The sequence below is a fragment of the Rhamphochromis sp. 'chilingali' genome (assembly GCF_963969265.1).
Source record: "Rhamphochromis sp. 'chilingali' genome assembly, chromosome: 4".
Lineage (NCBI taxonomy): Eukaryota > Metazoa > Chordata > Actinopteri > Cichliformes > Cichlidae > Rhamphochromis > Rhamphochromis sp. 'chilingali'.
Window position 1 is genome coordinate 639,612 of NC_137948.1, and position 25,389 is coordinate 665,000.

General features: G+C 51.0%; 1 protein-coding gene across 1 annotated transcript in view; it reads right to left on the bottom strand.

Annotated features, from left to right (window-relative positions):
• Positions 1–939: 939 nt before the first annotated feature.
• LOC308395546 (spectrin beta chain, non-erythrocytic 1-like) overlaps positions 940–25,389 on the bottom strand; it is a 33,205-nt gene continuing 8,755 nt past the window's right edge. Inside the window, exons 3-36 of the mRNA XM_080880429.1 lie at positions 23,544–23,695; positions 21,232–21,405; positions 21,024–21,115; positions 20,863–20,943; positions 20,671–20,786; positions 20,487–20,599; positions 20,217–20,404; positions 20,021–20,138; positions 18,162–18,320; positions 17,772–18,074; positions 17,539–17,692; positions 16,540–17,410; positions 15,028–15,165; positions 14,155–14,911; positions 13,868–14,070; positions 13,345–13,435; positions 13,047–13,193; positions 12,507–12,770; positions 10,308–10,532; positions 10,145–10,234; positions 9,792–10,064; positions 9,544–9,674; positions 9,190–9,394; positions 8,736–9,110; positions 8,167–8,411; positions 7,953–8,091; positions 7,433–7,517; positions 5,138–5,334; positions 4,956–5,059; positions 4,829–4,874; positions 4,473–4,681; positions 4,213–4,386; positions 2,338–2,380; positions 940–2,257 (exon numbers count right to left, since the gene is read on the bottom strand). Coding sequence (XP_080736555.1) covers positions 2,039–2,257; positions 2,338–2,380; positions 4,213–4,386; positions 4,473–4,681; positions 4,829–4,874; positions 4,956–5,059; positions 5,138–5,334; positions 7,433–7,517; positions 7,953–8,091; positions 8,167–8,411; positions 8,736–9,110; positions 9,190–9,394; positions 9,544–9,674; positions 9,792–10,064; positions 10,145–10,234; positions 10,308–10,532; positions 12,507–12,770; positions 13,047–13,193; positions 13,345–13,435; positions 13,868–14,070; positions 14,155–14,911; positions 15,028–15,165; positions 16,540–17,410; positions 17,539–17,692; positions 17,772–18,074; positions 18,162–18,320; positions 20,021–20,138; positions 20,217–20,404; positions 20,487–20,599; positions 20,671–20,786; positions 20,863–20,943; positions 21,024–21,115; positions 21,232–21,405; positions 23,544–23,695 — 6,881 coding nt within the window. The 3' untranslated portion in view covers positions 940–2,038. The remainder of the gene's footprint in view (positions 2,258–2,337; positions 2,381–4,212; positions 4,387–4,472; positions 4,682–4,828; positions 4,875–4,955; positions 5,060–5,137; positions 5,335–7,432; positions 7,518–7,952; positions 8,092–8,166; positions 8,412–8,735; positions 9,111–9,189; positions 9,395–9,543; positions 9,675–9,791; positions 10,065–10,144; positions 10,235–10,307; positions 10,533–12,506; positions 12,771–13,046; positions 13,194–13,344; positions 13,436–13,867; positions 14,071–14,154; positions 14,912–15,027; positions 15,166–16,539; positions 17,411–17,538; positions 17,693–17,771; positions 18,075–18,161; positions 18,321–20,020; positions 20,139–20,216; positions 20,405–20,486; positions 20,600–20,670; positions 20,787–20,862; positions 20,944–21,023; positions 21,116–21,231; positions 21,406–23,543; positions 23,696–25,389) is intronic.

The window sequence follows — 25,389 nt, forward strand, 5'->3', positions numbered from 1 at the left end:
GGTCTGAGGTCACCTGGAGGTCACCACCTGAAACTTGGTCAGCAGCGTGCGCATGCAGCCGATGTGCATCTGCAGGTGCGAGTCCAATCACGTGACTGCAGCTCATGCAGGAGTCTGGTTCAGATTCTGCAGCAGTTCTGCAGCCCTCGACAGGGAGGCGTGCACACATCAGCACCTTTTAAAAAAAATCTCAGTTTCATCCAGTTATGAATTTGACATGTTTATTCACAACATAAAGACTTTTATTTTTTAGTCTTTTATTTCTGAAAAAACCTTTACCTGCACAGACATCTAAATGTTTGTAGGAAAACACAGCTGTACTCTAAAGTCAGTGTGAACCAGCACTCACAGGTGTGCTGAGGATTAAGGTCCGCAGTTTTCTGCACGCAGGCGCAGTGAGTAGTGACCTGCTCTTCCCCGTTTTTCTCCGTGATGAACAAACACCTCTGAGCTCTCTGCACGCTTAATCCGATTTTTTTTCCCACAATCCTCCGTTTTCTTTTGAAGGTCACAGCTTCCGGTTTCCCTCGCGGACACCTCCGCGAGCTTCCCGCCTCTGAGCAGGTACGGTCAGCGTACAGCCGCAGTGCATGCTGGGGGTTGTAGTGTTTTTAACGAGCAGCTCACTGCATCCATGCCACGTTAGGCGAGATTTACCTGAACCCTCCAATGAGCGTCATCACTGGGCAGGAACTATATCTGTAACTCACCTGTTTGCTCTAACACCTGCAGGCCACAACCAATGAAAACTTCAGTGGACCTGGAGATTTAAAAAGGGACCGCCCCCAGCATTAAACCAGGGACCAGCCTCCCCCCCCCCCCCCCCCCCCCCCCACACACACACACACCACAGAGGCAGACACAGATGGGGAAGGGGGGGCCTCGGGTTTGTGCGGGTTTCTAACTGAGCACGTGCAAAGACAACAGGAAGCTACTGAGTAAAGGTTAAAAGCTTTAATGACATCACACATATGTGACAGAGAGCTGTAAGTCTACAGGTGCAGGTTCATACATGAGAAGCTGTAATGATCGAAGGTCGGCTAAATATCGGCGAGCGTCTTCATTCCTATTGGTGCAGCTCTGATTGTGCAGGACGACGGCGGGGCTTCCATACATGTTCGCTACGATAGATCTACAGTGACGGGGCAGCACGGGTATCAAAGAGCAGAAATCAGCGTGGTGCGAAGAGCCGATGACGAGCAAGCAACCTTCACCAGTCTAGACCTCGCTCCCGTCGGCGGGACGGCGAGCTCCCTCCGCCCTCGCCGACACCACCTGACCAGAGATACAAAAGGAGGAAGTCGCAGTTTCGCGCTCAGGTCGGAGCCTGATGAAGCATGCAGGTGGACGTTTCTAAATCACCACCTCCTTGAAGGCGATTGGGCTGTCTGACAAAAACAACATGGCTGCAGAGAAACGAAAACAGAAATTATTGGAATGAAATGCACTGTTGGTCCAATTTCTCCGCGGCAGGAAACGGCGTCTGTGACGAGGAAACGACAAAAAATAGAAAAATAACAAATTTCAGAGAATAAAAAACAAACAATAACAGAACATTAGCGTGTGGTCCCTGATGATGTCATCAAAGAAAGAGCGAGATGCAGTGATGATGTCACGGCCGGTAATGCACACGGCGACAGCGGCCTCATTCGCCAACGATGACGCGGCGTTACATCAGGCACTCCGACTCGCCGCCAAATGACCGACACGCGAACAAAAATGCAGAACGCACAAAAACGAGGCGACAGCGGGCTTTGGCGAAACGCTCCTTTGCTCCTCGTCTCCACCGCCTCAGTCTCTGGGATTGGCCGATTTTAAAGGTGAACCATTCAGCGGGGAGGACTGAGGCTCGCCAGCCTCAGAGAGGCGGCGGTTTCACCCGCTCCAAGTCGATCTTCAGGAAGCTGGCGGCGCTCTGAGGCGGCCTCCAGTTCTCCCCGGCTGATGGCGGCCCATGAGAAATGAGGCGCCTGTAAATGTGGCGATGGGTGCGTCAGAGCACCTGGGCGGTTTCGCCAAAGCGTCTCGCTGCCGCGCTCTACTGCTTCTTCTTGCTGAACAGGCTGAAGCGCTTCTCCTTGTCTTTGTCTTTGTCCTTCTCGCGCTTTCCGGGGCTCGACTCGGTGGTGAGCGTGACGGTGGCCGGCAGCGTATGAGCACGCCCGGAGGCAGGCGTGCCAGGGCTGCTGCCCTGGATGTCAGAGCGGTCTGCGGCGCCGGCGTTCAGGATGGCCTGGATCCAGGTACTCATCTCCTCCTGCGGAGGCACGTAAGCAGTTAAGCAGGAACGCCACACAGGCGAGCGCTTCCACAAATCTGAGCAAAAATCAAACTCACCTCGTCTTTGGCTTGGAACAGGTATTCGTTTCCATCGGTGATTCTGAAAGAGCGAGAGGAAGACAGGCGTGAGTGGAGGAACCGTACAAACGCACCAAACCAAGCCTCAGGTCAAAGGTCAAAGGTTAAAGTGCCGGCTGTGCTGAGATACACATCCAGGTGTGTTTAAGCGCTCAGGTGATCAGCGTTCTTTGGACCAATGACGGTCACCGGGCGAAGTCTGAACGACCATCACCCTGACAACCAATCACAGCATCAGTTCCTGCAGGCTGCAGCTGTGATTGGGCTAACAAAAAAATGAGGCAAAGGAGGCGGAGCTGCGTCCTAATGTTGCGGCTGAGAAATGTGTTGGTGAGTAACCATGGTAACGGGATGCTGTCAAACAATAAAACATGTCAGGTGGTTGTTGTAACACTCACAATGTCTGTGTGCGTGTGTGTCTGTGCCTGTCTGTGTGCGTGTGTCTGTCTGTCTGTTCATGTGTGTGTGCGTCTGTGCGTGTGTGTGCATGTGTGTGTGTCTGTGTGTGTGTGTGTGTGTCTGTGTGTGTGTGTGTTTATCTGTGTGTGTGTGTGTGTGTGTTTGTTTATCTGTGTGTCTGTGTGTGTGTGTGTGTGTGTCTGTGTGTGTGTGTGTGTGCATGTGTGTGCGTCTGTGCGTGTCTGTGTGTGTGTGTGTCTGTGTCTGTGTGTCTGTGTGTGTGCATGTGCGTCTGTGTCTGTGTGTGTGCATGTGTGTGCGTCTGTGTGTGTGTGTGCATGTGCGTCTGTGCGTGCATGTGTGTGCGTGTGTCTGTGCATGTCTGTTCATGTGTGTGCGTCTGTGCGTGTGCGTGCGTGTGTGTGTGTGACAACGTCTACATGTGTTTTTGTTGCGTACGCTGCGTCTAGCTCTGACGCTGTGTGAGAGGCTTGTCTAGCACAGACCTATTGCTGGAACAATCAGAGACAATTCTGCTACAATGGCAACAGCGTTGGACAGCAGGCAGAGCTCTGTGTGAGCTCGTGCACGAGGGGGAGGACGAGACGAGCGCTGTTCCTGCTGCTCGAACCCCCCAGTCGCTCTCAGTCAGCTCCCCCGTAGCACTGCTCTTTATTGTGGTTACATGAATATGCATAGGCCCATTAACATATGACATCTTACACAGGCATGCATGTGAACAAAGAGTCTATGCATACGTGTAGGTATGAGTGTGTGTGAATGTGGGTGTGTGTATGTATGTGTGGGTCAAGATGTGGCCCTGTGAACGCCTCCTTAAAAAGCCGGTGCCAGGAGTCCAGCGGTCCCCTAAACAAAGGGCTCTTATACTTAAACAGATACAGAGTAGGTGTCCTCCTATACCATCAATCAGAAAGAGAAGGTACGACCTCGCTCATGACCTTAGGATGTGCGTGTGCCAGAACACTCTGGAAGGCTCACAGAGTCTTTGCAGACTACTGAGGATCAGACCTCTATCATTATACAATTGATTATATATTTCTAAGCATAAATGACAATCCATCAATATAAACCTAACACTGTGAAACAGTAAAATCAGCTGATCGTTACATCAAAAATGAGATCTGGAGTTTGATTGGCTCGGCCACGACAGGTGAGGCCTTTGTGGACAGGTGACCTCAAATCAAAGCTGTAGTTTTTTCTCGTGCAGCTTTAACAGAACCAGGAAGTGCGCCCAGCACACCTGACACATCACATCAGAGGTTCTGTGACATCATCACTGTGATGTTGACTACTTTATTATATTCTAAGAATATTTGTTCAAACAAACTGGAACTTTCCAGCTTCACGGAGACGCTGCGACCAGCGGCGGCGTTTAATGTGAGACGTGTTCAACTTGTGTCCAGACTACACCTGACTTCCTGCTGCGCTCGGTACCTGAGTTTGAAGACGTGTTTCTTCTTCTTGTAGTCCGAGGCGACGTCACACGTGGCGTCCTTCAGGCTGATGGGGAGCTCGTTGTGGTACGGCACGCCCTGGCTCGCCGCCTTGCCGTCCTTGTAGAAACCCATTTCTTTGTTGTTGATGATGCAGTACACGTTGTGCCACGACCTGCGAATCACACAGCAGTGGGGTCAGGTGACGGGTCAGGTGACGTAGCTGCGTGCGAGGCACTTCCTGTGGGGCGTGGAGCTCACCTGTTGGAAGCCTTCTTGTTGTGGCCCTCCCACTCGTGTTTGCGGTGCAGCAGTCCCTCCTGGGGCGAGCTGGAGTCCCGGTTCTTGGTGGGCAGTGTGGTCGACTGACTTTTAACCTTCCTGCCAGAGGTGGGCGAGGGGGCGGGGCTCGGCTCTTTGGAGCTCCGTTCACCAACACCGTTCACCAGCTCTCCGTCCTCCACGCCGTCCTGCACAGGTGGGGTTAAGCAGCAGCAGATTCAGTTTAACACCACAGAAGAAGAAATATTAGCTGTAAATACACTTTAAGAAGAAAACAAAGGTGAAGCGTGTGGCGTGCGCCACCGCCGGAGGCATAAAGGTTAAAGTTTACTGACCCTGGGAGAATCCTGGTCCGAGGGCGGTCCGTTCTGAGTGACGGCGCTGCAGAAACACACACACACTCGTTATTGTCACGCTTTTACTTACGTGGTGAGCGTTATGACACATTTGCGGCGCTTTCACCTCTGCTGCGCCTCCTCCTGCTGAACTTCCACAGGCTCTGGAGATGGTGGCTTCCTCCTCCTCTCCTCCTCCTCCTGCTGCCTCCTCACATCCAGCAGTTCCAGCTGGAAGACACGTGTAAACATCATCATCATCATCATCACATTCCTCCTCATCACCCTATCCGGCTACCCCACCCTCACCGTAGTCAGTCTCTCCAGGGCGGAGAAGCGCTCCTCCCAGGTGGCGGCGGACTTCTCGAAGGCTTCGTGGCGTTTGATGAGCTTCTCGACCTCGTCCACGCTCTGGCCCAGCTCCCTGCTGGACAGGTAGGGCTCCTGACCCAGCAGCCAGGCCTCGGCCACGCCAGCGTCCCGAGAGAACTGGTGGACCTCCAGGACTGAGGAAGAGAGAGGAAGATTTTATGACTGAACTTATCAACGCGACTGCAGGCTCAACGTGTCATACAGAGGATGGCAAGGTGAGAGGTGTGCAGGTGTTTCTACAGGAGTGTGACCTATCACGAGGCTCCACAGCAAAGCCTTTAAGCGTGGTCGTTTTCTGTCTTTGTGGCGTTTTTGTGTCTTTCTGGTCTTTTTGTATCTTTGTTGCCGTTTTTGTATCTTTCTGGTCTTTTTGTATCTTTCTGGGGCCCGTTCTTCGTACCTTGCTTACTACATCCAAGACCAAACCATCGCGCTAACCGTGAGCTCGCTAATCCGGTTCTCCGAACACACCTGTTGTTGACGATTAGTACAGCTGGACGCAGTAATGTGACATCACTGGGTGTCGTAAAAGGGGCTACGCATCGATAGTAGAAACATTGATCGGCAACCCTCTGATTGGTCGGCGAAAATGTCGAAGGAGTGCGCTCGGCTCGGTATTTTCCGGCAGCAGAGCAAGAACTCTTGAGTGAGGGATTTCAGGAGTTTCAGAGTTTAATCAGAACACAAGGGAACACTGCAAAGGCTGCAAAAGCAAGGAGAGAGGGCTGGCAGGAAGTTGCTGACAAATTAAACTCGTAAGTAATTTAATAATAACAATAATAATGGATTGGATCTATATAGCACTTTTCAAGGCACCCAAAGCGCTTTACAATGCCACTATTCATTCACTCTCACATTCACACACTGGTGGAGGCAGCTACAGTTGTAGCCACAGCTGCCCTGGGGCAGACTGACAGAAGCCAGGCTGCCATATTGCGCCATCGGCCCCTCTGGCCAACACCAGTAGGCGGTAGGGTAAATTTATTATATTATATTATATCCTCTTTCACATTAGAGCCACAACAGGACCCACTAGAACATGGGAACAAGTAAAAGTGAAATATAAGAATATTCTACAGAATGGTAATATTTATCACTTATATTGCTTTTAGTCTCTTGGAAAGAGACCCTGAAATAATCTGTTTGTTCATAACAGCAACCAAGAAAAGGGCAGAGCAAAAAAAGACAGGTGGTGGTCCTGCACCCCCTCGTCAACAAGTTGGTTAAGTAAATAATATCCTCACGGGAAAATCGATATCTCTCTATGAGCACACTGTCGCGCTGAGCTAAAGGATCCTGTCTGTCCCGCAATATACGCTGAATTCTGAGGACTCTCCTTATCAATCTTGCACCTTCCTCAATGGGTTGCTCGCGTAAACGGACAGGACATGGCTGCGACAGGCTTCCCAAATCCACCTTCGCTTTTATAGCCGTGGTCTCTCATCTTGATTACACGAAGTAATTTACAATTACTACTCTGAAATATGAATTACATCTGTAATAATCACATACATGTAATAGAATGTTAATAGTACATTTCCCTTTTTTAGGAAATGACCTGTATGTATCTGTGTGACATCAATAAAAGGATCAGGTGCTGCATTATCTTTAGTTACATTGATGTTATTTATTTATCGCTGTTGCTTTCGTATAAATGAAGCGGACATACCTGCGTGGCCGCGATCTAATCCTGTTTACATAAAGTAAACCTGCTCCCGAGCAGGTTTACGCTTACGGCTCTGTTGCTATGACAGCAAGTCCCGGATGAGCTTCGGGGAACCGAACGATCCAGGATCACGCGAAATCGTCAACAATCTCATCCAGCTAACTCACTTAGCGCGGTACGAAGAACGGGCCCCAGGACTTTTTGTATCTTTCTGGTCTTTTTGTATCTTTGTGGCTGTTTGTTCTGCTGTGTCTGTCTCACAAACTGCTGGTTGATGTTTTGCTCTTTGAGGATCAGTGAGAACAGTTCCTGCAGCTGTCAGGTGAAGACATCGTGCACACAGATGCAGACTCTAAGCTGTTCTCTGAGCGTAACTGAAGCGTGTCCTGATTGGTCAGTCGGGTTCGTTAAAGGAGGGCAAGAGCCTGGGGAGTCTTCATCAGTGCTGACTCATCACTGTAGTACCCTGCAGTGATGAGTCAGCACTGACCTATGACCTTTCAGCCTCTTGATCATCATTTTAATTGGATGTTTCATGTGGACGGTAAACAGGAAGTAAGCCTTACTCAGTCGCAGCCACTCCCATCGGTCCTCCCACTTGTCAATCATCTCCTTCCTCTTGTCGGTGAGCTGCAGCAGCCTCTCTTTAATCTGGAAAATATTTTCAGCTCCTTTCAGTCTCAGCTTTATTTATAGACTTTACAGACTGCAGTTCAACCCTGATTTTATTTGCCTCTGTCGTGCCTGTTTGGCTGTTTGACTTTGGTGACCCAGGTGTGTTTGTCCTAGTAAAGGTGAGGCTTTCAAAATAAGAGCACTGCACCATTAAAACCCAAAACAACCGGGCATTGCTCCCTGTGACCAGTGGATGAAACGTCTGCCCATGGCTGTACACAGACCAGGGTTTATTATTTTTGGATTCTTTTCATTTTCCAAATTTCATCATTACTTTAACTTTAACAATTCTTTTGTTGGTCATTAAACTTTCTTTTCTTGATTCAGCACCTTTTTCCTTCTCTTCTCTCAGTCTGTGTTTCAGCTCGTCAGCTGACAATCACCTGAGCGGCCATCAGTGTCTCAGCTCACCTCCTCTGAAGCGTAGTGCTTCCTGGCCAGCAAAGCCTTCCCGAGCTCAATGCAGGCCGTGAAGCTGTCGTTGCGGGCGTCGATCTCCGCCTTGATACCCTGGTGGTTGTTCATCAACAGCTCCACCGACGAAACGTCTCTGGACACACAAACGTCTTTGTTAGCGAGGCCGCTGTGAGGCGAGGATCCACCATTGTGCAGCACACGGACCTACCTGGGGTTTTCCTGGGCCTCGATGAGCCGGATCACGTCATCCATCCACAGCATCAGGTCTCGGACCATGCTGAAGAACCGAAACTTGTCCCCGGTATCGAGGAGGCGGAGCCGGCGTCCATCACACGCCTCCAGCAGACTCCGCCACACCTCCAGCACCTCGCTTTCCCTGCGCTGGATGTCGTCTGCTTTGTCTCCGGCATACGCCGACTGCAGGCGCCCCGCATCCTCCTGCAGCTGCCTCACCTGCAACACAGGGTCAAAGGTCATAACACGTACACCTGCATGTTTCAGTCAGGTGCTCTGACTTTAAATCGCCTAATAAGGAAAGGTGACCTGCGTGGGAGTTTACATGTCTGGTAATTCTTAAGTCACGTGACCTTTAAACGGCTGATCAGCTGAACAGGAAGCTGTGGCTGGTTTCTGGCTGGAAATAACGTGCTCAGAGAGCCCGGCGCTCTCTGAGAGCGCTGGGCTCTGTCTGCACACCTCAGATACAAACCCCCCCCCCCCCCCCAAAAAAAGCTGTGCCCAAGTGACTCCCAATAAAACCAGTGTCCCCACACTGACCTGTGTTCCCAGGGCCTGGATGTCATGTTCAAAGGTGGTGTGCATCCTCTGCAGCGTCTCCACCGTGTTCTGGTCCCGGCCCACTTCCTCCGGAAGCTTCTTCTGCTTGTCCAGGATGCGTGCCAGGATCTCCTTGGCGTCGTGGTAGAACTTGTGGAGCTCGAAGGAGGCGGCGAGGATCTGCGTCCTGGTGTCGATGAGCTCCAGCAGGTCGGCCCAGGCCTCGTTTAGCCCGTCCTTCCACTCCGCCACCGTGGCCGCATCGCTGTGCCCGGCGTTGATCAGCTCGTCTGCCAGCCGGTTCACGGCGTCCACGCGCTCCTGTCCAATGTTCCCGGTGTCCCGGGCAAACTCCCGGAAACGTTCCTGCAGCATCTGAGCAGCGGGCAGGGATCATAGGTCAGTATGTAATACTTGACAGAGTACACTCAGAGGAAGTACAATCGGTACGCACGGTGACATGCTCGTAGTCCTGTCCTAGCTCGTGTGACCCGGCCACCACCTCGCGCTCGGCGATCCACTGCTCGAGGTCGTCCACCTCTCGATTCAGCTGGAAGAGGCGGAGCCTCTCATCTAGTTTGCCCCGCCTCTCCTCCGACAAGTCCTTCAAGCCGGCATAGAGCTTATCCACCTGAGACTGACGCATGCTGATCCGCTCGCTGACACACACACACACACACACACACACACAGTTAAACTACTCACACTGATGTAGCGACAGACAGGAAGTGTCGCAGCTGGCTTCCTGATGTTGTCTGACTGCTTCCTGTCATGTGATGCAGGTGTGATGTCACTAAAAGCGGCTCACCTCTCCGGGTGTCCGTTGGCCACCAGCCCTCTGCTGGTCTTGGACAGCTGGTGGACGGCCTCGGCGTAGTCCTCCACCGCCTGCTCCATGATCTGATGCTTCTTTAGCATGGTGACGGCGCTCTGCTCGTCCTGATTGGAGCAAACAGTTGTCACGGTAATGATTTTGCTCTCACCCTTCTAATGTGAGTGTTTAATTTAGTTGACTTTCACAGGAAGCTGTGTATGATGTAAGCCCCGCCCACTCACCTTGGCCTTCTCCTCTGACATCATGTAGAGCTCCTGCTCGCTCATCCAGGCCTCGGCCTCGGCGGCGTCAAAGTAGTACTGCTGGGCTTTGTGCGCTTCCTCCAGCCGGCCGTGCCGACGCTCCACCTCCTCCATCAGCCGCTTCCACAGCTGCTGCAGGTCGGCCAGGCGGATCGCATCCCCGTTGGAGGACTCCTCCTTCAGGAGGCTCTGGCTGCGCTCCAGGATGTCATCGATGCGGGGCTGATGGCCCAGGATCTCCTTCTGCAGCGTCTGGGGATGTTCACGCCCACAGAGGTCAGACCGTCATCAGCAAACAGAGCATGCTGTGAGCGAGGCAAACATAGTCCTACCTGGTTCTTCTTGATGAGCAGCTGGACCGTCTGCAGGTTGTGGCCGTGGTCGGTGGACATGGCCACAGGGATCCTCTCCTGAACCCACAGCTGTAAAGGAGTGAGAGCACAGTGAGCGTGAGCGATGGCGCCCCTGAAAATATGGCGTGTGAACTTTACGTACGATCTCGTCCTCGACATCCCGGTTGAACTGGTGAACCTCTCTGGACTCAACCAGGAAGTTCCTGCGACGTCGCAGCGGCTCCAGCAGCTCCTGAAACTTATTTTCCACCACCTGCCTTCGCCCGTCCACCTCGTCCGTGTCCTTCACCTCCTGCCCCAGAGCCTTCACCTGGCTCTGGAGCTCCACCACCTCTCTCTGTCGCACCTCCACCTGGTTCTCCAGCATCTGCAAGCATAGAGGCACAGCTGTCACACCACTGCAGTTCAACTGCAGCTGCACAACATCTGTGATATGTTACAGCTGTGTTACTGTTGTGGTGTTACAGGTGTGTCACAGGTGTGTTACTGTTGTGATGTTACAGGTGTGTTACGGTTGTGGTGTTACAGGTTTCACAGGTGTGTTACTGTTGTGGTGTTACAGGTGTGTCACAGGTGTGTTACTGTTGTGGTGTTACAGGTGTGTCACTGTTGTGGTGTTACAGGTGTGTTACTGTTGTGGTGTTACAGGTGTGTCACTGTTGTGGTGTTACAGGTGTGTCACAGGTGTGTTACTGTTGTGGTGTTACAGGTGTCACAGGTGTGTTACTGTTGTGGTGTTACAGGTGTGTCACTGTTGTGGTGTTACAGGTGTGTTACTGTTGTGGTGTTACAGGTGTGTCACTGTTGTGGTGTTACAGGTGTGTCACAGGTGTGTCACTGTTGTGGTGTTACAGGTGTGTCACTGTTGTGGTGTTACAGGTGTGTCACTGTTGTGGTGTTACAGGTGTGTCACAGGTGTGTCACTGTTGTGGTGTTACAGGTTTCACAGGTGTGTTACTGTTGTGGTGTTACAGGTGTGTCACAGGTGTGTTACTGTTGTGGTGTTACAGGTGTCACAGGTGTGTTACTGTTGTGGTGTTACAGGTGTGTCACTGTTGTGGTGTTACAGGTGTGTCACAGGTGTGTTACTGTTGTGGTGTTACAGGTGTGTCACTGTTGTGGTGTTACAGGTGTGTCACTGTTGTGATGTTACAGGTGTGTTACGGTTGTGGTGTTACAGGTTTCACAGGTGTGTTACTGTTGTGGTGTTACAGGTGTGTCACTGTTGTGGTGTTACAGGTGTGTCACAGGTGTGTTACTGTTGTGGTGTTACAGGTGTGTCACAGGTGTGTCACTGTTGTGATGTTACAGGTGTGTCACAGGTGTGTTACTGTTGTGGTGTTACAGGTGTGTCACTGTTGTGGTGTTACAGGTGTGTTACGGTTGTGGTGTTACAGGTTTCACAGGTGTGTTACTGTTGTGGTGTTACAGGTGTGTCACTGTTGTGATGTTACAGGTGTGTTACGGTTGTGGTGTTACAGGTTTCACAGGTGTGTTACTGTTGTGGTGTTACAGGTGTGTCACTGTTGTGGTGTTACAGGTGTGTCACTGTTGTGATGTTACAGGTGTGTCACAGGTGTGTTACTGTTGTGATGTTACAGGTGTGTCACAGGTGTGTTACTGTTGTGATGTTACAGGTGTGTTACGGTTGTGGTGTTACAGGTTTCACAGGTGTGTTACTGTTGTGGTGTTACAGGTGTGTCACAGGTGTGTCACTGTTGTGATGTTACAGGTGTGTCACTGTTGTGGTGTTACAGGTGTGTCACTGTTGTGGTGTTACAGGTGTGTCACAGGTGTGTCACTGTTGTGATGTTACAGGTGTGTCACAGGTGTGTTACTGTTGTGGTGTTACAGGTGTCACAGGTGTGTTACTGTTGTGATGTTACAGGTGTGTCACAGGTGTGTTACTGTTGTGGTGTTACAGGTGTCACAGGTGTGTTACTGTTGTGATGTTACAGGTGTGTTACTGTTGTGGTACAGGTGTGTCACAGGTGTGTCACAGGTGTGTTACTGTTGTGGTGTTACAGGTTTCACAGGTGTGTTACTGTTGTGATGTTACAGGTGTGTCACAGGTGTGTTACTGTTGTGGTGTTACAGGTGTGGTTTCACAGGTGTGTTACTGTTGTGGTGTTGCAGGTGTGGTTTCACAGGTGTGTTACTGTTGTGGTGTTGCAGGTGTGGTTTCACAGGTGTGTTACTGTTGTGGTGTTGCAGGTGTGGTTTCACAGGTGTGTTACTGTTGTGGTGTTGCAGGTGTCATAGCTGTATATATGAGTAAAATCAAACCTCACATTGAGCTGTCCACCTGTCTGTTCTGCATTCAGGTGAGTGGAGGACGTACCTGCTGCTTTTTCAGCAGGATGTTGACGGACGTCAGGTCTTTGCCGTAGTCGTCGGACTGGATCTGGCCCTCGAGGCCGGCCAACCACTTGTCGAGGTCGGCGCAGCTCTGAGTGAACAGCTCGGCCTTGTTGGCGTCAAACAGACACTGAGCTTTGGTCTGCGTGGTGGACTCGAGCTCCTCCCACATGGTGTGGAGTGCCGACAGCTTCTCCTTCACCACCGCCTCCGTTTCCGGCTTCTCCGACACCAGGAGCGTGCCATCCTGAGGTCAGGACACACTTGGGTCAGGTTAAAGGTCACTGGGGGTCTCATTTATATGATGAAATGTTTAATTTGTATATTTTAGGCTCAGTTTTGCACCGTCGGTCAGCGTTAGCATGTGTTTTAGTAGCTTCTCTCGCAGCGAGCTCAGAGAACACCTGCCTGAGGCAAACACGGGCATAAAGTTGCAGCTCGTGAGTCGTGCATGCTCTCGTTTATCTTTTGTGTGAGCGGAGTGACTGCTGATTGGCTGCCCTGCTCAGGCGAACGGCGGTACCTTCTCGATCTTGTCCAGCCACTCTTTGTTGGACTGCAGCTCGGCCATGAAGGCCTGGTGCTTCAACCACTTGCTGTGCAGGTTTCTGGCCTCGTCGTAGCTCATGTCCTGAGCCGTGAGCATCTTCTCATTGATCCACAGAGACAGCTGCAAACAGAACAGAACACAGTGTTACGCAGGCGATGATATCACAGGACGCCGTCTGAACCACAGCGCTGCGCTTGTCGACGACGCCCCTGCTTCAGAGAGTGCGTTTTGCCTTTGGCGTCTAAAGCACGGCTTCGTATCAGAGACTGACCTCCTGGCAGTCTTGCAGGAATTTCTGCAGGTCTCGGTTGTCCTTCAACCTCATCAGCAGCTCCACCGCAGCCTCCCTGTTCTTCTTGTGCCTGAAACACAACAAAAAACCCAGATAAGACCGACCTTCACACACTCACCAAACCCAACATTTAGAGATTCAGAAACAGCAGCCGGAGCCGGGGTCACGGTGACAGCTATGGTTTGACGTGCTCTTTATGTTCCACAGCTGCTTTCTCATTAGTCTAGTGGATTTTGTTCATCTGGCGTCTTCAGTGAAAACTTGAAAACCGAAGACTGACTCCAGACTGAAGAAGTCACTTGGATGAGTGACAAAATGGGAAGAACACACATTGATTCCCTTCATCACACTGACGGATCCTGCACAACTGGAAAGGCTGAAGGTCAGGGTGGCACCTACACCTTCCTGTGGAACCACGGGAATGTACCGACTACGTCTGCTGAGGAGAACGCAAGAAAGGTTCTTCTGCAGCGAACGAACATGCTGTGAAGCTTTGGCGCACCTGTCGTCGATGGAGGTAACTTTCTCATGGATTCGATCGCCGTTGATGTTCCCGTCGCTGGCCAACCGCCTACCGGCCTCAACCACGCCGTTAATCTTGTCCTCGTTGGCGTCCATCGTGGTCATGAAGTCCTCTTGCTTCTTGATGGCAGCCTCGGCCCCCTCCAGGGTCGTGGGCATCTCTGTGTGAGCCAGGACGTACTCCTGCGGGGCAGACACAGAGAAATGGCGAGTTTTTAAAGCACAGGCAGGAGCAGAAAGGGGAGGAGGTGTTAATCGGGCATTTACCTGGCTGTTGAGGAAAGCCTCCGCCTGCTTGGTATCCCGAAGGAACAGCTGGTAGGCGTGGGACTGCGACAGCAGGTTCTGCCGATTCTCCCACATCTTGTGCAGTTCGTTCCAGCCGGTGTCGAGCGCCTGCAACCGTTGTCGCAGGAACATGTACTGAGCGTCTGTCTGGCCCTGTGTCACCATCTCGCCCATGTCCCGCATCTTCTGATAGTCCTCCTCGTAGTTCTGGATCTCATTCTTGATGCCTTCATGTTGGGCCATCAGCTTCTCTGCTTCGGCAAGCGTGTTGGGCATGTCCTCTGAGGCGATGGCGGTCTGAGTGCGAGATAACCACGACTGGAAGTCGTCCAGCTCACGTAAGAACTGCTGCAGTTTCCTGGCTTCACCCAGAGACTCCTCTCGGTTCTTTAGCGTGTTCTTCATTTCCTCCCATACGGCTGTGATCTCGGCCAGACGGCCCGTAATGGCGTTGGCCTGATCGGGGTGCTCTTCTGCCAGCCTCCGGGCTTCGCCGTGCATTTCACTGAGCTTGTCCTCGATGGCGGCCAGGTCACGCTCCATGCCGGTCAGTTTGCGCTGCAGGGCCATGACCCCTGTGAGGTCATTGCCCAGCTCCTGGGTAGACTCGATGACTTTGGTCTTCTCTTTGATCCAGGACTTGGTCTCGTTGCAGTCGAGGTGGTAGTTCTGCACGCCCAGAGCTGAGTTCAGGGACTCCTTCTTACGGTCCACAAGCTCACGGAACAGGCTCCACCTGGAGGCAGAGCAGAGGGTTATCACGGCAGCTTCCACACCTGACTCTCACAGGTCAATGTTTTTGATTTTGTTATTCTTTGGTAGGAATCTCTGTACCTGATGGTCGGGTCATACCTGTTATTGAGTTTGTCCTGCTGGGTCTTAATGTCCTTCTCACTCGGGTGACCGCTGTGCATCAGCTGCCTGGCAATCTGGTTCACCACAGCGACACGAGACGCCTGGCTGTTCATCTCCGGCTCAAGACTCTCAAACCTGCCAGAACACATCATGCTTCAGTGCACGTGTTGCAGTGTATCACAGTACATTTGTATCATATCTATCTAATCATGGAGAGTCCTCTTCACACACTGAGGTTAGTTATGGAGTTCCACAGGGTTCAGTGCTAGGACCACTTCAGTCCTTCAATGCACATATTAAACAAATATGTAAGACTGCGTTCTTCCATTTGTGCAACATCTCTAAAGTTAGAAATATCCTGTCTCAGAGTGACGCTGAAGAACTAGTTCATGCATTTATTACTTCCAGGCTGGACGACTGTAATTCATTATTATCAGGAAGTCCTAAAAACTCCCTGAAAAGCCTTCAGCTGATCCAAAATGCTGCAGCAAGCGTCCTGACAGGGACTAGAAAGAGAGAGCAGATTTCTCCTGTTTTGGCTTCCTGTTAAATCCAGGATTCAAAATCCTGCTCCTCACATACAAGGTCTTAAATAATCAGGCCCCATCTTATCTTAATGACCTTGTAGTACCATATCACCCTATCAGAGCACTTCGCTCTCGCTCTGCAGGCCTACTTGTTGTTCCTAGAGTATTTAAAAGTAGAATGGGAGGCAGAGCCTTCGGTTTGCTCTGAGGCAGTGCTGTGTAACTAATCCTACCTGTGCTGGTTAGATATGTGTGAAACCCAGAACACGACTAACTCAAGATGCTGGAGAGAATTTGGATGGAAACATCTTACTCGATTCTTTCTTACACCAAAAATCAAAAGTAAGCAGACTCAAGTTTGGAGCAGATGTGGTAACATGGAAGCTCGTCATACGCACGTGTTTGGGACCTGAAACTGCATCATTTTTGGAAGAACGTGATTCTTGTAATAGGCAATATGTTGGGCTATCAATTACCACACGATTTTAAAACTGTATATCTTGGGAATATTAGAGAGTATGTTATGTACGACGACTTGATAGCTGCAAAGAAAGCTACAACAAGAAACTGGTACAAACTGGATCCGCCTTCTTCAAAACACTGCTTAAATGTTGTTGGAGGAATCTATGCAATGGAAGAAATTACTTCTCAGATTAAAGGAAGATATTTTCGTTGTGGGAGAAGTGGACATTATACAGCACCAGGGAAAATTAATGAAGAACAAAACATTTAAGGTCTATAACTCTGTATATCTATTGATGCATGCCTGTATAAAAGTATATAAGCTGGAGTGTGTATGCGGAGTAAAGGCAGGTGTGCATGTGGCAGTTGATTAGAATGGGCACCCACACCTTTTGTTCGCTTTAGTTCTGTTTGTTTGACTGTGTGCTTGCATGGTTATTTCGCCTGTAATGTAACATGTTTGTGTTTAAACTGCGACAACACTATCAATAAAAATTACAGCGTCAAAAACAAATCCCACCTGTGCTGTATGACCTCCAGGTCCTCCAGTTTTTCCGGGATCTCCATGCTGTTCAGCCACTGCTCCTTCTCATCGATCCAAACTTCGCAGGCATCGGCCTCGCTGAACATTTTGTAGCGGGACAAAGCGTCCTGAAGCGCCTGCTTCCTCAGCTTGGTGAGGTCGGCGACCTCCTTGTAGCGCTCCTCGATACAGGTCAGCCGACCGCGGACCTCCTCTGACTCCGCCTCCTCTTTTGGCAGACAGGCGACCTGCTCGTGGAGTGAGTCGATGACCGGTCTGTAGCTTGCCACCTCTGCCGCTGCATCTTTGTGCTTCCTGGCCAGCGCCTGGGTGGAGAACTCATCGTGGCCGGTCTCCCCGCTGGAGACGATGCGCAGGGCGTCCAGCATCCAGGCATCTACGTCATCAGCATCTGCCTGGAACTGGTGGAGGGCCAGAGCCTCCTCCAGCCTTTTCTTCCTCACCGCTGCCAGCTGCTCCAGCGCTGCCCACTGAGCCTGCAGGTCGGAAATTCGCTCTTGGATCTTCGTGGCACCGAAGTGTCCCGCCTTCACCATGGCCTGGCCCTCCGCAATGGTGTGCTGCAGGTGGCCGGCACGGCCGCTCATCTCGTCTTCCAGGGCTCGCTGCTGGCTGAGGAGACGCAGCGCCCCCGTCAGGTCCTTACCGTGCTCCAGAGAGGACAGGATCTGCTCCTTCTCACGGATCCAGCCTTCCTCCTCCGCCATCTCCCAGAAAAACTTCCAGAGACGGCGAGACTCCTCCAGACGGGCACGTCGCTCTGCGGCGAGCTGAGTCAGCTCCTGGTAGCAGAACTCAAGGTGGGCCACCCGGTCCTGGATGACCTGTGGGTCACAGGGCTTGTAGCCTGGACAGGAAGGAAGGGAAAATGTAAAAGTACACCTATCGGAGGAACAAGACTCCTCCTTATTAAATGGATAAAAATACTCAAGTTCAAATCAAACTCAGAGGCGAGGAAAGGCGCCTGCTGCTCACCGCTGTTGCTGGCAGAGTGCTTGTTGGCGTTGGCGGTGACCGCCTTCACCCTGTCGGCCTGGATGGCAATGTCTGCCTCCACCAAGGCGTGTTTCTGGAGCAGGTCCTCCACCCCCAGCAGATGCTTCCCATAATCCTGAGACAGCAGCAGCATCTAGAACCCAAAAGCAGACGATCACGTTTCTGCTCAGACACCTTCTCTGCGTCCCACCCCGAGTGCCGTGTTCGGGTACCTTCATCTCGTCCATCCAGTCCATGATGTAGAGCATCTCCTGAAAGACCCTCTGCAGGCCCAGGTTCATCTCCAGCCGCTGCCTGCGGGCCTTCAGCAGCTCCAGCAGATACTCCCACAGACGAATAACGTTGTCCTTCCGGGCTGCGATGCGTTTGATGTCATGGTAGCGCTCCGCCTCCAGCTCCTTTGCCACAGCAACCACAGCTTGGACACGCTCCTCGTATGCGGCGATGTCCGTTTCGATCGCCTCGTGCTTCTTGGTGGCGGCCTCGACGGCCTGAAGGTCGAAGCCAAAGTTATCCTGGAGACAGAGAAGAGACGGCGGCGTGTCATGAGATCACGAGTGAAGAAACGTGGGCAGGTCACATGATTTGCTGCGTCCTCCTACCTGTGACACCAGCCTCTGATTTTCGCTGAGCCAGGTCTCTCTCATGGCCGCCTTTCGATCAAAGCGCCTGGCCAACTGTTCCAGCTTCTCCTGACGAATCAGCTCCATCCTCAGAGCCAGCTCGCGCTCATGCTCCGCCTTCTCCAGCCGCTCCCAGGCCTGTCAGGATCACAAAGTCAGCATCAAATCCACGCAGCAGCATTTACAGCGTGTAAATTTAGTCTCTGTAGGAGTTGTTTTAACCCTTTAGAGCCGGTCGGAGCGGACACGCTCCATTTTGCGTAACTACTTTTAAATCCCATAGCTCTGCAACCACGTGAGCTAGCGCAATATTTTTTTTGCATATGAAACCGGAGGAGTTGTACTTACATCTGATGCCATCAGCTTGTCCTCGGTCACGGTTTCCTTCCACATATAGCTTTGCAAAAACTGCATAAAAGCGCTTGCAGCAACAAAAACATAATATTCCAGAAACACGCTTTGCCGATCGATCAGCTGTTTGTAACACTTCCTACGTCTATCAGCGTGAACTATCACATGACCGCATGACCTGCCCGAAACCGGAAGTGACGTCATTTTGCGGAAATGTAGTTTTTTACCATCAGGGCCTTATGAGCCTATACTGGTGTTTTTAAAACTTATGTTTGACTTCATGACTTTCTGTGTGGTTTCTGGGATGCTGAGGACTAATATTGCACTGCTGGAAATAGTTTATTTTGATGCATATGCTGTTATTTTGCAAATTTGCACTATAATACTTATTTTCGTTTTTCCTGCAGTATATAAAAATTGGTGTATTTCAAAAATAAAACTATGAAGACACTTAAAATAAATTTCCTGTGGTGGGAAACTAGTTTGTGCAACTTTTTTGTATTCACAGTTTTGAGGGATAAGCCTCTTAAATTTCTCTAACTACAAATATATGTTAAAAAAACAAAAACGATTTTAATTTTTTTGTAGTTTATTGCACTTTTTTGCAATTTATGTAATTACTATGCACCTAATGCAGACATATTATTACAATTTGGGCTGTAATGGTTGTATTGATGTATAGCAACTTGAAATGCTCCCAGAAATGGCTCCACAGCATGTAAAAATATAATATAAGCTCTGGCGAACTTGGTTCTATGGTAGGTCTTAAAGGGTTAACGGAAACACAGAGTTTAACATCGCAGCAAACATCCGTCTGTACACAAGTCCACGCCGTCTTAGAAACGTCGTGTATCTGTAACAAAAGCACATTTCACGTAACCGAAGCGGCTCCACGGTTCGAGCCCGGGAGAAGACTCGAGCCCGGCCTCAGCACCGCCGGCTCCAAGCGAGATACAAACGTGCAGAGCGAGGTCAGGACTGAGTCACCTGGACCCGACCAGCAGAAACGCTCACAGCTGTTTTTCTAACAAACTGCTAGAAACGTTTCGTGCACGGGTCCTTCTGCCTTCACAAACTGCACGTTCTGGTTCTTATGAACGACTCTGGCGTCTTCCTGTCATGTTGCTCTGCACCATGAAGGAACTCTGCAGGTGTCAGACGAAGGCTCTTATTTCAATGCTCCGGACACCAGACGCACAGTTTTCAGCTAACATGATCAGAGAGTGAGTTCCTCCTGTGATCAGGTTAACTCGTGTACTGATAAAACTCTCGGCCGTCACTCTCGATCATTTGGGGAAGACAAACCGACTACGTGCGCCCGACGCGAGCAGCAGGACGACAGCCCTGCTGGGATTCGGCTGCACAGCTGCAAACGCTGTGTGTAACTCGGGTTCACAGGAGACGAAACATATTGAGTCTGCGTTCTGCTGGGCGAGCGGCGGGACGGGCTCTGACCGACAGGTAAACGGCTTCGGAGCGGCTCCCACCTTGTTGATGTCAGAGATGAGCTTCCCCTCGCGGGGCATGTACACCTTCTGGTTGTTTGCCCTCATCTTGCTCTGGATGGTGAAGAGAAGGACCTCCAGGTTCCCCTTCTCTGTGAACCTGATGGGGACAGAGACCAGGTGAGAGCTCAGGTAGCGTTACTGGAGGCAGAGCGAAGGCGAGGCGCAGCGCTCTTACTTGGGGGGCTTCTCCACGGTGCGGTAGGTGTTGAAGGCTTGTAGCTGCTGCTGGACTCCTGCCAGAGAGTTGGCGAACTTCCTGTTGTTGAGGATGATGATGGTCTGTTCAATCCACTCCAGCAGGTCTGAGGCCAGGGACTCGTATTTCTCGATCATCTTCTCCGTCTCGATGGCGTTGTCCAAAACCTGGAAGCAAAAACCAAGACAATGAGGCGCCGCCAGCGGAGTTCGTGACCTCTGAAAGAGAGTTTCAGTCGTGCCGACTCACCTTCCCGATACGTTTGCCCTCCACCTTCAGAGCCTTCATCTTGGAGAAATAGTGGTAATAGGTCACCACGTAGGTGATGACGGACTTCTCGTCGGGATGGTCCACGCTGATGTCTGCAGCACAAACAGAAGATTCAAATACAAACTGTTCAGGTGAACTGCTCAGGTAAACGTGCGGTCCCTACCCTCGGGGTCCAACAGCTTGGTGAGGCCCAGGTGATGCTCCGCCAGGTTGAAGGCGTTCTGCAGGTTGTAGTGAGCGTTGGATTTCTTCAGTTTGTCAAAATCGATCAAATCAGGCCTGAAAACACGAGAAACACAAAACTTTATTCACAGGGACGAGTCTCCGCATCGTCACACCTGGACGACGGGGTTACCTGTGTTTGTGGATGAGCGCGTTGAAGGCCATGCCGTCCCTCCAGCTCGTGCTGAAGTTGTGGATGTTGACGTTGGGATACCTGAGGAAGAAGACAGGAAGCAGAGGTTAACCTGAGCTCGGCCTCACTGACACTACGCAGGTGCTGCAGGTGAGCCTCACCCCGCGGTCTTCATCTGACACCACAGCAGCAGGGCGTCTTTGGCCGATCGCTTCTCTTTGTTGTCTTCCGTCTCCACGCTGATGTCCTGAATCTGAGGGCAAGAGGAAGAACAGTAACACCTCCACCTGTCTGCCGTTTTTACCTGTGGCCCTGCAGGAATCTCCTGAGTCTGTGCTCTAACAGGTCACACCTGTGACGCGTGCTTACCTGGAAGCGGAGTATGATGGTCCAGATGAGGCCCAGCGTGAGCCGATGGTTTCCGTCCACGATGTCGTGGGAGCCCATGTTCTCCAGGTGAACCCGCTGCTCCTTCAGGAACTGCAGCGCCTTGTCCACGTTCTCCAGACAGTGGATCCGCATCCGCCCTTTGGTTGGCTTTGGCTGGAGGCGGAGGAGCAGAGAGTCAGGTGATCTACAGGTGTAGATCCAAAATCATGAACATCCTGTGAGGGCAGACTTTCACAATAAAAGCTGCAATAATCACACACTGAAGCAAGGATATGTGTCTGGTTCCCACTGACGTCTCCAAAATAACAGGAAGTGGAGACACCGTCTTGTCTTCCTGGCCCGGGAGGACGGCGAGGCGTTCCTGGCCTACAGGAAGTGGGAGGAAGCGCAGCAGCTGGACCACAGCCTTCCTTGAGGCCAACAAGTCCACCGTCTCAAACGGAAACAGGTTAATGTTTCAGAGGGAAAACAGGAAGTCAGGCACACCTGCTTGAACTCTGAGGTCACTTCCTGTGAGCTGCTGTACCCTCCAGGAGGTCATCAGGAGCACGAATGTGGACTTACTCTGATCGCACGTCAAATAAAGCATCGCTTTAAAAATCTCGGGAAGCTCATCCAGAAACTTATGTCACATGACCGACCGCTGTGACATCACATGACATCGTCTGACACACAGGAAACGTCCTCTGGAAATATCTGGGCAAAAGGGGCGGAGCACACTCAGAAGCATATGGGCTTAAATTGTGGTCATAAATGTTTTGTACTTGTAAATCAAATGCGTATTTGTGAACTGAAGTTTTGTAACCTTGTAAAAATAAATTTGTTAGAAAATTTTATGTTTGTGCATCTACAGATGAGACTTTGTGTTTTAAAAAATATTTACGCGAGTTACAAATGTTTCTGTGAAGGTCTGCTTACAGAGGAAAACACTACGTGTAAACTCTGCGCTCAGGTTCCCTGAATGTGGGAGAGTTTCAACTTACATGTACGAATTTTGACCCGATTTTTCTTCCTGTCAGCTGATTGGTTGATTGATTAACAATCCAATCAGAGAACAGATGGGTTTGGCTGTTGGAGGGGTGCTTTACGGAGCTGCAGGTCCTTGAAGGGTGATACAGTTTGAAGCTGGAGAATCGCTATATAAATATCCGATAGCAGCTAGGTCCCCTAACTTTGAGCAGCTGTTGAAAGGATAAAGTTGTGGTATATCAGTGGTTAGAAACACCATTATCACTTTAGGATTAGTTTAACACAAAGTCAGGGCTGACCCGGGACCATGGCTGTGAGTCACAGTGCGCAGCATAAAGGTCCTTTCACATCAGAGCAGGATGTGCTGCTAATGCTAACTGCTAACTAAAAGCAAAGGATCCAGGATTTGTTGCTGGCTGCTGGGCTCTGTGTGCAGCAGCTCTACCTGTACTAGATGCACCTGCTCCTTGTCTTTTCTATCTCTGACTTTATGTCCTCTACAAGAGTTTCTGTTTTTTTTGCTGTTTCTTCAAATGTTCAATAAAAACATGTATGCTAATTCATAACCAGAAAGCTTTGTAAGTATCCCCACTAGTGAAGACTGTGTCATGTCCACAACACTGCCCCCCCAGGGTCCACAGAGAAAGGTTCTGGAGGTCTCTGTCTAAGCACGTAGACCTGTGACACAAAATCACTGAACTCGGACACACACAGACTGTTTTCATGGTGATGAAGGAAAACACTGGGCTGGCATGTAAAAGGCATTTATTCTTCCAGGACCTGCAGCTCCGTAAAGCACCCCTCCAACAGCCAAACCCATCTGTGCTCTGATTGGATTGTTAAATTTGTGATTGAGGTGACATTGGCCAATCAGCTGACAGGAAGAAAAATCGGGTCAAAATTTGTACGTGTAAGTTGAAACTCTCCCACATCCAGGGAACCTGAGCGCATCTACTGATCTGTAGATGCACAAACATAAATCTTTCTAACAAATTTATTTTTACAAGGCTACAAAACTTCAGTTTAGTTCACAAACACGCATTTGATTTACAAGTACAAAACGTTTATGGCCACAATTTAAGCCCATAGAAGTGTCTCTCCTCCCTCATCTCGCTCTACAGGAGCTGCAGTACTGTTCGCAGCCACAGGCTGAGCAGGGGCGCTCTATCAGACATCCTGACGGCCTGGACAGGAAGTTCCAGTTGATCAGATCAGTGAAGGCCGGGTTTCTTCTTCTGGTGTTGATTTTAGTGCAAGGACTGTTTATGTGTGTGTGTGTGTGTGTGTGTGTGTGTGTGTGTGTGTGTGTGTGTGTGTTTTACCAGTCTCTCCCCGGAGAGGACCTCGAGCAGTTTGATGAGCATGCGTCCGTCTCTCAGGTCCATGTACAGGTCGGTGATCCTGCAGGAGACTCTGGACAGGTGAGAGTTCACCCACTTAGTGAAGGTCTTCTTCTGCACCGCCTCCCGCTCATCTGTGCACGCACAACACACACACACACACACACACACACACACACACACACACACACACACACACACACACACACGTTTCAGTCTGGGCACCTGATCAGAGTTTTCACACTCTTATCAGGCACATAAGCCCCGCCCACCTGCTGTTTGTATTTGTATGTTCGGTGCATGTGAACACTGATGCAGCGACCTGCTCTAAACACACAGACAGGAAACAGCAACAGCTGTAATAATTATAATAAAGCAGCGACACCACACAGACGGCTGTCCAAAAGGGGGAGGAGCTAAAACAGGCTGATTCAGGCAAACACGTGAGCAGAACTGAGAGCAGCTGATCGCCTCTAACAGGTGGGGCTTCACGAGGATGGAAGTGGATGTGCGACTCAGCTCAAACCTTCAAAGTAAAACTCCTGTTGTCCCGCCTGTTTCCTGTTTGGTTACGCCGGCGATGCTGCGGCTCCGACGCTGCTGTTGGACCTGCAGACCTGACGCTGTCTCTGTGGAGACGCTGCGCTGCTGATAGCAACGGCGCCACTAGCCAACCGCAGTGTTTGGTTCAGCGTCATGACTGGTTTCAGCCAGCAGGCCTAAACTGGTTACCACTGACACCAGGTGAGACCAGGTGGGCCTCTGTTTACTGTGCCACGCTCGTGCTTGTGTCTTTGCTAAACTCTTCTGGAAGTGTTTTATTATTTGTGTTACCAGCAGAATTATTCATTGCTCTGCTGCTTACATTTCCATGGAAACACCAGGAAGTTGGACTGAACCCCGTGCACCTGTGCTCCGGGCAGGTGTGACAGCCTGTGATGATGTCACTGAGCCCAGCAGTAAAAGTGAGCGCTTAAACTTTAACCAGGAGCAGGTCGAAGGTCGCCCAACACGCCCACAGACACCCAGGTGCGCCTGTAATCATGCCGCTTTAAAACAGCAGTGATGAGCTCTGTGGGCGGAGCTTTAGAACCCGAGCACCGAAGCGACTGGGTGATGGCTCCGTTTATTGTTCCACACAAATAAAGTTTATGCATCAACACCTACGGCCTGCCAGCCTGGCTCCACGGCGCCCCCTGCAGCATGTTTCCTAAACCGTGTTCGTGCAGCACGGCGTTTCCGTGAAGGCAGTTCACAGGAAGTACTTATAGCCCAAATGCGCTCTGTCCAGTCCGGGTCCTGGCGCGGAGAGATCTGCACACCAACACTGCGTAAACATCCCAGCGCCTCCTAGTGGCAGCAGCAGAGCAACACCATGTGACAGAAACTGCTTAACATCCGTGAGATTTACATGCTGAAGCGATTCCACGCCACACAGGAACTCATACTGACACGTTTGTGCAGCAGCCAATAAGACCGCAAAAGATCCGCATACACACAGGAAAGACATGGACGCGCAGCGAGGTCCGAGCTGCACGGCGAGTCTGCAGGTAAGAACATCCAAGACCTGTGCCCAATCCAGTTCCTTCAAGGACCCGCTGAAGGGTCCCAGCCTCCCAACTGGGAACCACCACCCTGACCAGTTACATGAAACCGAACCCACGCCCTCTGCCGCCACGACCTCTGACCCTCGGCTCCTCCTCCTTACCTTGTAGCTGTTTGAAGCGACCCTCCAGCATGTTGTAGCTGAGCTGCTGCTCCTCCATCACGGTTGAGGACTAAGAGGCCGATTTTAGCAACGCCGATCATAAACCACGAGCTCCGCTGC